This window comes from Haliotis cracherodii, unplaced genomic scaffold, assembly GCF_022045235.1.
Source record: "Haliotis cracherodii isolate W230 unplaced genomic scaffold, xgHalCrac1.p SCAF_14, whole genome shotgun sequence".
NCBI classification, from domain to species: domain Eukaryota; kingdom Metazoa; phylum Mollusca; class Gastropoda; order Lepetellida; family Haliotidae; genus Haliotis; species Haliotis cracherodii.
The window spans coordinates 19,554,166-19,564,435 of record NW_027266269.1 but is presented as its reverse complement, the minus strand read 5'-3'; the positions used below and the strand labels follow the sequence as shown (position 1 = coordinate 19,564,435).

The following is a 10,270-nucleotide window of genomic DNA, read 5'->3' as shown; positions in this document are numbered from 1 at the left end:
ATGAGCGAATAAATCAAATAAATACAACAGGGAATCTGTGTTGCCTTTTCCCCATTTTGACTAGTCCATCAACTTCACCAAGGGGTGACAGGTAGTAAATAGCAGTCACTGAACAATGAAGTATGTGTATTGAAACAAGTAGTCATAATGGGAACACACCGACCCATCCACCCCACTTCATGTAATTAATGATCAGGTACCCGTTCCACAAAGCGATCTTAGCGCTAAGATGGTCGTAACTCCCACACTTTAACACAGGCTTACGATAATCATAACACTAAGATTGCTTTGTGGAACGTGCCCCTGTCCCTTTACAGTAATCAGTCATCAGACAACTGTGTATGCCACCTCACATTTTCCTCGTCAATAAATAATAGTGTGTGATAATGTCAATTGTTGTCATTTGTGTGTCAAGCACTTGAAGTTATGTAAATATAAAATGTCAACGCTGGAGGACAACCAGTCTCGACAGTACGACACGACAGACTCAGTTGGCAGCAAAAGGCAAGCGGTGTAAACTATATGATCATCAGACTGCGATATGCACATACCATTACATTTTGTGAAAATCCGGGTTCAAATACATGTAGATCTTCAGCAACACATGCTTGTCGTTAGAGGTGACTAACGGGATCGGGTGGTCAGGCTCGCTGCCTTGGTTGATGCCTGTCATCGTATTCCAATTGTGTGGTTCGATGATAATGAGGTCAATCACTGGACTGTCTGGTCCAGACGCGATTATTTACAGATATATACATATACATTGTAGCTGAAATTTTGTCCGGAGTGAAACAGCAAACAACATATATGTGGTGTCTGCCCTGTCCAGGTCTAGGATCATATTTCTGTGGTGGGCAAAATACAATACGTTGAGTTCTGTTTCAGTTTGCTGTCACCTATAAGGAATATACGATAGGGAGGTTATCATTAACATGTTCGCAACGCAATACGGGGCGCTGGGGTAGCCTTGTGGTTACGTCATCAACCCGAAGTCCCGGGTTCGATACCCCATATGGGACAATAGCTGAGGCTAATTTCCGGTGTCCCCGTCCAGGATTTTACTCACTCACTCACTCACTCACTCACTCAACGAAATATTAATTATGATGGAGTTTTTGTTACTTGCGGTCGCACTTTGACCCATTTCCGACTTGACTATACAGGGGTAAGTGTTCCTGAAATATACCCGGGTCTCTGTAGTGGTTGTGATTAGTTGATGGTGGTTTATGATTACTCTTCTCCTTCATCACGTTCTTCTTCTGTTCTTTCATTAGTTTCTCTTTTTGCATTGCAAACTCAACGTGTTGGTAATACAGAGAGAAATTGTTAACAAGGGCAGGTATCGTAAACCCAATGAGCAGAACACCACAAATTGCCGTGATCGACCCAACCAGATACCCTAATCTACTCGTTGGGTACATATCCCCATACCCCACAGTTGTCATGGTAACAACCGCCCACCAAAATCCGTGCGGGATACTTGTGAAAACCTTGTTATCATCCGCGAAGAAGATTAAAGATGAAAACAACAGCATCCCAACCAATAGGAACACCAGCATCAGCGACAGGTCCTTGTAGCTCGCCTTCAGCGTGTAAAACATGATCCATAACCCAGGAACGTGACGAATCAAGCGGAAGATTCGGAATGCGCGCATAAGCCGTAGAAGAGGCATGAAGTGCATGAAAGTCGTTTCTCCAACAGCTTCCGGGTCAGCCGCATATATAAGGAACTCAATATAGTCTGGGAGTATGGCAAGAAGATCGATGATGGACAGAGGAGACAACAGAAACTTGAATTTCTTCGGAGCGCAGATGAAACGCAGGACGTATTCTGCTGTGAAGAATGTTAGACACACGATGTCAATGTAGAATAGAACAGGATGTCGCTCCGTGTCCTCTTCCAAGCTTTCTATGTCAGTCGTCTTATTTTCTGTTGCGTTTCCGGAAGTGACATTGGCGCCTCTGCGCATGGACGGAACTTTGAAGATGGGATGAGTGGCAGCGCAGAAAGAAAAGATGGCGACCATGACGAAGAGGAGAGACAGCCATCCATAGATCTGAAACACGTAGAATGATAATGGTTGTTTATTTACTCAACAATAATAATATAACATAATGTTCATATGATATCCTGAATATTTTGAAGCGATGACTGATATTCATGTTGTGCCTCAAACCAAAATTCCACCTCACCTCAAAATCCTTTTATCTTTAGTACAAGTACGCCAACCCGTGAAGATCCGGATTAGAATTGGTCTTCAGCAACCCAGGCTTGTCAGATGAGGCAAATAACGGGATCGGGTGGTCAGGCTCGCTGACGTGATTGATGCATGTCAAATATTCCAAACGCGTGGGTCGATGCTCATGATGTCAATCACTAGATTGTCTGGTCAAGACTCGATTATTTACAGTCCGCCGTCATATAGCTGGATTATTGCTGAGTGCGGCGTTAAACAACAAACAAACAAATAAAGAGGGTCGGTGACCTGCCTGTGAGAAAGCAAGAAGTACGTTTTGGATTGTTAGAACGGAAACCCATTAGGACCAAGCAATTTTTTATTTTCTTAAAAAGTTGTTTTTTTAAATTCAATTTATACTATCAGTCAATGTTCCGACTGTTTAACAAACAATCAAACAAATGTTTCGCCCACTCTGCTGGCCAACTAGCCCACGGAATGGGGGAAGATGGCCGATAAAGGAAGGAAACGTTGTCTGCAGTTTGCAAACAGTCTTTTCAAAACATTTGTTATCTGTTTCAATTGTCATGGCTGAAAGCAGTCTTGACCCAAGCCTTGTATGCGCGATGTAACCTGATACCTAAAACCCTCATTGAAACCGCAATTTAAACAGGTCGGGTTGGTGCAAAACGATCATTAACATGCAATTGCGATGAAAAGCCTATTTGTAAAGTTGATTTCCGTTTTACGAAACGCCAATTACCCGGTTTTAAAGTGTAGAAAGAGAACACAAACCGATTTAAGGGCTTCGGCCGTTCAGTCTAGAATATTTGTGAAAAATAACCTCATAATGGTATTGTAAATAAAATAATTTGTTCTCGTGTTTTACAAAAACATGCTGTTTGTTCGCGAAAAATGTGTTATAAGGAATTAAAAAATACAAATTGTTTCGTTCCTCTTAAATGGTGTTTTGAAGCCCTGACTCAAAATACTATTTTGTCTCAAACAAAAATGTCCCCGCAGTCGAAGTTACACACACACCCCCCCCCCCCCCCCCCCCCCCCCCCCCACCTCCGACTCGCAAAGCGTGATGAATCAGTGTCCACGGTGACCTGACTAGTGCTATCTAAACATCTACGTCCCTATAGTTCCGCTATCAGTTTCACACAGGGAAACGCGCCAGGCGCAGTAACCGTGTGTCATCCTCTGTTCTATTCTACATTCTTTTGATGTTACTGGTTAGGGGCCAATTGTCTGTGACTGTTGGGAGTATGTTTGTCTCAGGTTTAACCTACAAAACAGATTGTTCGCTGAACAGGATCGATGTCCTGATAAAAATGTGCTTCGTGAAAAATATGTTCGGCTTCTATTTCTTAAAAACATAATTGTTTGTTCTGAAGCAGTGACGGTAAAATAACCTCTCTGTCCTCATTCTCTATGCAGTGTATTCGTTCTCTATCTCGTCTTCAAGTCAGGGCCTATCTATCTATCTATCTATCTATCTATCTATCTATCTATCTATTTTCTCTATAATGCATGTCTGTCTTGTTCTGCTATAGTTGTGATATGGGGTGACTTAGTCGTCTAAGGGGCCCCAGTGAGCTCTGCAGTCTTGCGTTCGTTAGGCGCGACTGAATCTATAATCCTGGGTTCGAATCCTGGCTGCCCTGGTCATATGTTTTAGTTTGTCAGGACATACCTTCCTCATGCATTTCCCTCAAGAAGTAACCGTATTACACATTCATTGCTTTGGTCTTTCCTCTCAAATCAAGCTGCTACGATTTAATATAACTAAAATGCTGTTCAAAGCGGCTTTAAAACAAAATCCCCACTCACTCACTCACACTGTTAAAATTCCAAATACAAATGCTCTACCCAGTTACAACAACGCACCCGTTCACTCTTATCCCAAGTTAAAATCTCCCTAGCATCCCTTTGTCGGTCTGCACCCGTGAAGATCCGGGTTAGTAAAGGTCTTCAGCGACCCATGCTTGTCGCGAGAGGCGATTATGCTTGTCGTAGGAGGCGACTAACGGGATTGGGTGGTCAGGCTAGCTGACTTCATTGATGCATGTCATCGTATCCCGATTACATGGATCGACGCTCATGATATCAATCACTGGATTGTCTAGTCCAGACTCGATTATTTACAGACCGCCGTCATATAGCTGGAATATTGCTGAATGCGGCGTTAAACAACAAACAAACCTTGTCAGTGTGAGAGATTACAACGATCATAAACATGCATAAATATAGGCATGCGTCACCCAGCAAGCAACACGTGATTTCAGTATCAACAATATGTCGATTATTGAAGAAATAATTCAAACACTTGACCGTCCTTATCTCTAGATTGTTTACAAAGACTACAGACGGGGCCTTATATCCTGTGATAAAAAGTGTCCACATTGCTACATCCTTGTTTATATTTAGACTTAAGGTTGGTAAGAAGGGGATGGGAGGGTAGGGGTTTGTTTTTCACGTTGAAGACTGGTGTAATTGTACCCAGAGTAGGAACCATTATCCCACAGACAATTGTTCTTCCAGTAACTAATGTCCAAGTACAATTGTTCTCAGAAGTAACAAATGTCCATCGACAATTGTACTCACAGTAACTAATGTGAAATGACAATTGTTCTCCCTGTAACTACTGTCCAAGGACAATTGTCCTCCCTGTAACTACTGTCCAAGGACAATTGTTCTCCCTGTAACTACTGTCCTAGGACAATTGTTCTCCCGGTAGCTACTGTCCAAGGACAATTGTTCTCCCGGTAACTACTGTCCAAGGACAATTGTTCTCCCTGTAACTAGTGTCCAAGGAAAATGTTCTCCCTGTAACTGCTGTCCAAGGACAAATGTTCTCCCGGTAACTACTGCCCTATGACAATTGTTCTCCCTGTAACTACTGTCCTAGGACAATTGTTCTCCCGGTAACTAATGTCTGAGGACAATTGTTCTCCCGGTAACTACTGACCAAGGGAAATTGTCCTCCCTGTAACTACTGTCCTAGGACAATTGTCCTCCCTGTAACTACTGTCCAAGGACAATTGTTCTCCCGGTAACTACTGTCCAAGGACAATTGTTCTCCCTGTAACTACTATCCTAGGACAATTGTCCTCCCTGTAACTACTGTCCTAGGACAATTGTCCTCCCTGTAACTACTGTCCTAGGACTATTGTCCTCCCTGTAACTACTGTCCAAGGACAATTGTTCTCCCTGTAACTACTGTCTAAGGACAATTGTTCTCCCGGTAACCAATGTCCAAGGACAATTGTCCTCCCTGTAACTACTGTCCAAGGACAATTGTTCTCCCGGTAACTACTGTCCTAGGACTATTGTTCTCCCGGTAACTACTGTCCAAGGACAATTGTTCTCCCGGTAACTACTGTCCAAGGACAAGTGTCATCCCTGTAACTACTGTCCAAGGACAATTGTTTTCCCGGTAACTACTGTCCAAGGACAATTGTTCTCCCGGTAACTACTGTCCAAGGACAAGTGTCATCCCTGTAACTACTGTCCAAGGACAATTGTTTTCCCGGTAACTACTGTCCAAGGACAATTGTTCTCCCGGTAACTACTGTCCAAGGACAATTGTTCTCCCGGTAACTACTGTCAAGGGGCAATGTTTCCTTGTCTACAGCTTCCTACCATGTACATTGATTCCTGATAGTGTGCGACTTGGACTAAGATAATACAAACACACATTGTGTACAAGAACACTGACTCTGACAGGACATCAATTCCTTTCCTCGGGATCAATTCCTATTACATAGGATTTGAAGTATTTAAAACACAACACGTTCATAATTCCACACGTCAAGATGACGCGGGCATTTATCAACTGGGTATGACAGACCACAGGCAGCTTCCCATGGCCACGTCAAATAGAAATATCTGAAATATCTGTTTACCAGTTGAAATTATTATGGGAAATAGGTCTTTATCGTAACATGTGAATTCCTGTACGTGTTGAAATTACCCTGCTTTTGTTATACTTCAGGCTGTTTAGATATATTTTGTATGGTTTGTGACATACTGATATTTGCCTTACTGTTTTGATGTGCATGCTTTAATGAATATATAATTTGCTCTCGTCGCCGCATGGTAAAGATAGTTCACTCACTCAGTTCCAAATTAGGATTATATGCAGAATGAGCTTGCGGTGTTTGTGGTGTTTTGCGGAAGCACAATACTCTCATTCATAAACGTTTAACTTGAAATCTTGTACATCAAGACTAATGACACGTCCAGATTTTATCATAATAACACACTTCTTAAGTTAACAAAGTTTTCATTTTTGTTTAACCATGGTGGTGTACAAAGTATATCTCAAGGACAGAGAGTGATATATCTATTCCGGGAGAGGGATGGCTCAGATGACGTCACATGACACCTTGTGACGTCATCGTGGCAATAACGATAACCCATCTCTGTCCCGTTTCACAAACGATCATAGCGTTATCTGAAACAATCTACCCCACTCTCCTACCCAGAGTTCCATGCGGCCGGCAGCCAGCTAGCATAGTACCTCTGCCACAGACCAGCGCCATGTGACGGTTCGTCACATCTTTCACAATCCATTCAAGATATTGCATATGCTTTTCATCCGTTTCATGTTTGACAAGTCTACACATTTTCATAAACAAATGTCAAAGAATGGTTAACTTTCATTGAGAAAGTATGCAAATACGTAAAAATCTACTTGTTTTTGCGTAGTTATCCTATGTTTACATTGGTTGTACGGCTCCACGTGCTGTCATCGAAGCCCAACGGAGAGCTAGCGACACGGTCACTTTGATGCATAAATATATATTGTCATGCAACTCACTGTCGCAGTTGTAGTAGCATATCTATATAGTTATGCAAAACAATATGTAAAGCGCCCCCAAATACTTGCATTAGTCCGTTCTATACTGATTTCTGAAAAAAGTCCGGTCACGTAATATGCAAATTAGCCTGTGGCAGTGGTGTTATGCTGAGTCACCACCGCGACGGAGTGTGAATCTACCCCACATAGACTTAAAATCTAAGTGAGTGAGTATGGTTTTACGACGCATTTAGCAATATTCCAGCAGTATCACGGGTGGGAATACCAGAAATGGGCTACACACCTTGTATCCATGTGGGGAATCCAAACCGGCCTTCAGCGTGACGGGCGAACGCTTTAACCACTAGGCTAACCCGTTGCCCCTCTCTTTGTGGGATGAGACCCTGACTTGTATGGTTATCTACAAAACGGAGACTGACCAATCAGAAAGCTAGATGCCTTACAGAGACAGGATATTATTTTAGACAAAACCTTGTTTAATTTAAATCACAAACACCATTTCCGCATTGATTAATTCATATATGCAGTTTATGACTTTATAATTTGATATACCAAGAAAATGCCAGGGTTTGTCCTAGAATCCCCTTGTTTTCCACAAAGGATATATATTTTACGCACTATTCGTCCACAGTAAGTGGTTTCACGGAGGACAATTTCGCAATTACTTCATGTAGCTTACGTAGGTATACATAAATTTGTTCTTTGGTGACATGTTTTTACCAGCCCGCGGCAAATGAACGCAGCATAACAGACAACCCGTCACAAAATCCCCTTAAAAACCCCAACAGTAAAACGCTATCTGGCAATACAGCACATTCCTCACGTGTTTTCCACGATACGGTTTATTTCACACAGGGCATATAGGGTATATTCATCCTCCGTTGCTATATAATCTGTTTATCTCCTAACGTGATCTAGTGGATAGTGCGTCTGCCTCGAGAGTGTAAGGTCGGTGGTTCGATCCACGGCGGCGCCATACCAAAACAGATGGTATTTGTTGTTTCCCTGCCTGGCTGGCGGCCTTAAGTGGATAAAACAAGGACTGGTCTGCTCAGAGTCAGTATACTGTGTCCATGATATACGTTAGTCCGGAGTAGTAAAATCAGCCGCACACACGCACATACACACACACACACACACACACACACACACACACACACACACACGCACGCACGCACGCACGCACGCACGCACGCACGCACGCACGCACGCACACACACACAAAAGAGAATACTGTATCCATAAGACATACTACTGATCTAGCAGTCACTACTCAATTGAGTAATTAACAGACAATTAGAGGTGATAATCCAAACCCCTCACTAATTACCCTGCTAATCCCTAATCCACAGTCCACAATGTGATGTGAATCCACATCGATTTCACCTCGCTAATGAGATGTTGTTAGGATAATGAGGTGGAGAACAGATGAAACAACATATTTAATGTTTATGTAGGATTTTATCAATGCAAAGATGGTAAACCTCATGACTGTTATTTTAGTTATTATTTGTGTTCACATCAGTGTAAACGTACGTATGTGTAACAATACAAAAATAACTTGAAATAGATGTTTCAGTAGTGGCAGGCAAGTCGTAGTTAGTTAACTAGAAAACCTGTTAAGTAGAATCTTTGTCCAAGTCTCTTCATTTTCTATCAGAGATTCGCTTTGTTTAAATCATATTCGAAACAACCCGGACGTTTTTAATTCAACATCCGATACGTTGCGTTTATTTGCTTGACCAGTATATAGCCCCGAGTGTATTACTAATGACTCTTTAGCCATAGTATGTGTTTATGTTATAAGGATTGTATAGTTTGTGTTGTCATTAACGTATAAGAAATATTAGATACTTTAGAGTTCTAATCTGTTCACGATAATCTTAATCCGAGCTGTATGATCCTAGATAATTACTACCCCGTAATTGGGGATTACAGATTATAGATTAATCCCGACGAATTCATGTTTGTTGTACGAGGGCAGTATGGGTGAGTGGGTTTTACGACGCTTTTAGCAATATTCCAGCAAAATCACGGCAAGGGACACCAGAAATGGGCTCCACACATTGTACCCATGTTGGGAATCGAAGCCGGGACTTCGGCGTGACGAGCGAACGCTTTAACCTCAGGCTACCCGACCGCCCCGTACAAGGGGAAGATTTACATGTAGATTTACATATGGCGGCGTGGGACGTCGCTTGTGATATAATTGATAACGTTGATTATAATTTTACAATCAAAACCAAATAACTCACCTGGGCGGGAATAGAAGAATTGTGACTTGTGAGAAAGATCCACGCGTTGACCTTGACCTTGGTATACCATGGCGCTGAGTCGTCAAAGACATGTTGCACGTTCTGTTTCCTGTCTTTCTCCAGTTGTTCCAAAGCGTTGACCGTTGACGTCCAGTTGTTGTAAACAGCCCAGCAGCAAGGCTCGATGTCTATCTCACTCAACCCCCAAAACTCCATTTCTTCCTTTATCATGGGACCACAGAGCGTTGCTGGAAGATGGAGTTTGCCCGATCTCACGTAGTTCAACACTGACCGAAACATCTCTGGGTCCTTATCAAAGAAATACTCACATCCATCCGTGTCGTAGTGAGTGTTAAGAAACAGTTCATCCGATAACCTGGTACTCTCGCATCCGTTGAGCGTCTCGCGAAGAGTTTGAAATTTTGTGCCGCCAACGTTAAAAATCATTTTTCTACATTTCGGCACACAAACCTCCGATGATGAATCTTCAGATATTTCGTCGTGATGCACCCTTTCATTGCGGACATGTGGCTCTGTCATTATTGTGGAGAAAGGTCTCGCGGTGTCTTAACGTGACGAGGAGGGATATAACTTAAGTAAACACGGCAGTTGCTCGCAGCGACGCCAGGTGGCGGAAACAAGGACGCGGTGATAGCTCGGACAGTTTCCGCTTGGGTAAACCAGCCCTCCCTCTCATTGTCGGGCTCTGTCAGAGTGTGACCCGCATCGTCATGTAAACAGTATCGGGGCACGTTAAACAAGGCTAGGGTTTGACTCTCTGTACTCAAGTTCGCCTGTGAGATAACACTATGAAACTGCCACAGTTAACTGTATTGCGTTCTGACACATAACCATAATTTCTTTTTACGTCTCTGGATACTCAAGTTCGTCTGCACGATGACGCTATAAAACTGACAGAGAGAACTTTCTGCGTTTGGGTACACAACAAAACCCTTCATTTTAGATTAAAATTCAACAGTGTGGTGAACAAATCTGTATACGATTAAGAG

General features: G+C 42.6%; 1 protein-coding gene across 1 annotated transcript; it reads right to left on the bottom strand.

Moving 5' to 3' along the window:
- Positions 1-311: 311 nt before the first annotated feature.
- Positions 312-9,800, bottom strand: LOC139460618 (potassium voltage-gated channel protein Shaw-like). Its single transcript, XM_071242086.1, has 2 exons — positions 9,261-9,800; positions 312-2,057 (listed from the first exon to the last, which is right to left on the bottom strand). Exons 1-2 carry the CDS (start codon positions 9,798-9,800, stop codon positions 1,119-1,121), a joined length of 1,479 nt encoding a protein of 492 aa, XP_071098187.1. The 3' UTR covers positions 312-1,118.
- Between the last annotated feature and the right edge of the window lie 470 nt (positions 9,801-10,270).

Excerpts from the sequence above, each read along its gene's own strand:
- LOC139460618 (XM_071242086.1), bottom strand. The coding sequence starts at position 9,800 with ATGACAGAGCCACATGTCCGCAATGAAAGGGTGCATCACGACGAAATA. Across the intron at positions 2,058-9,260 it reads ATTCTTCTATTCCCGCCCAG|ATCTATGGATGGCTGTCTCT; the intron begins GTGAGTTATTTG and ends TACGTGTTTCAG.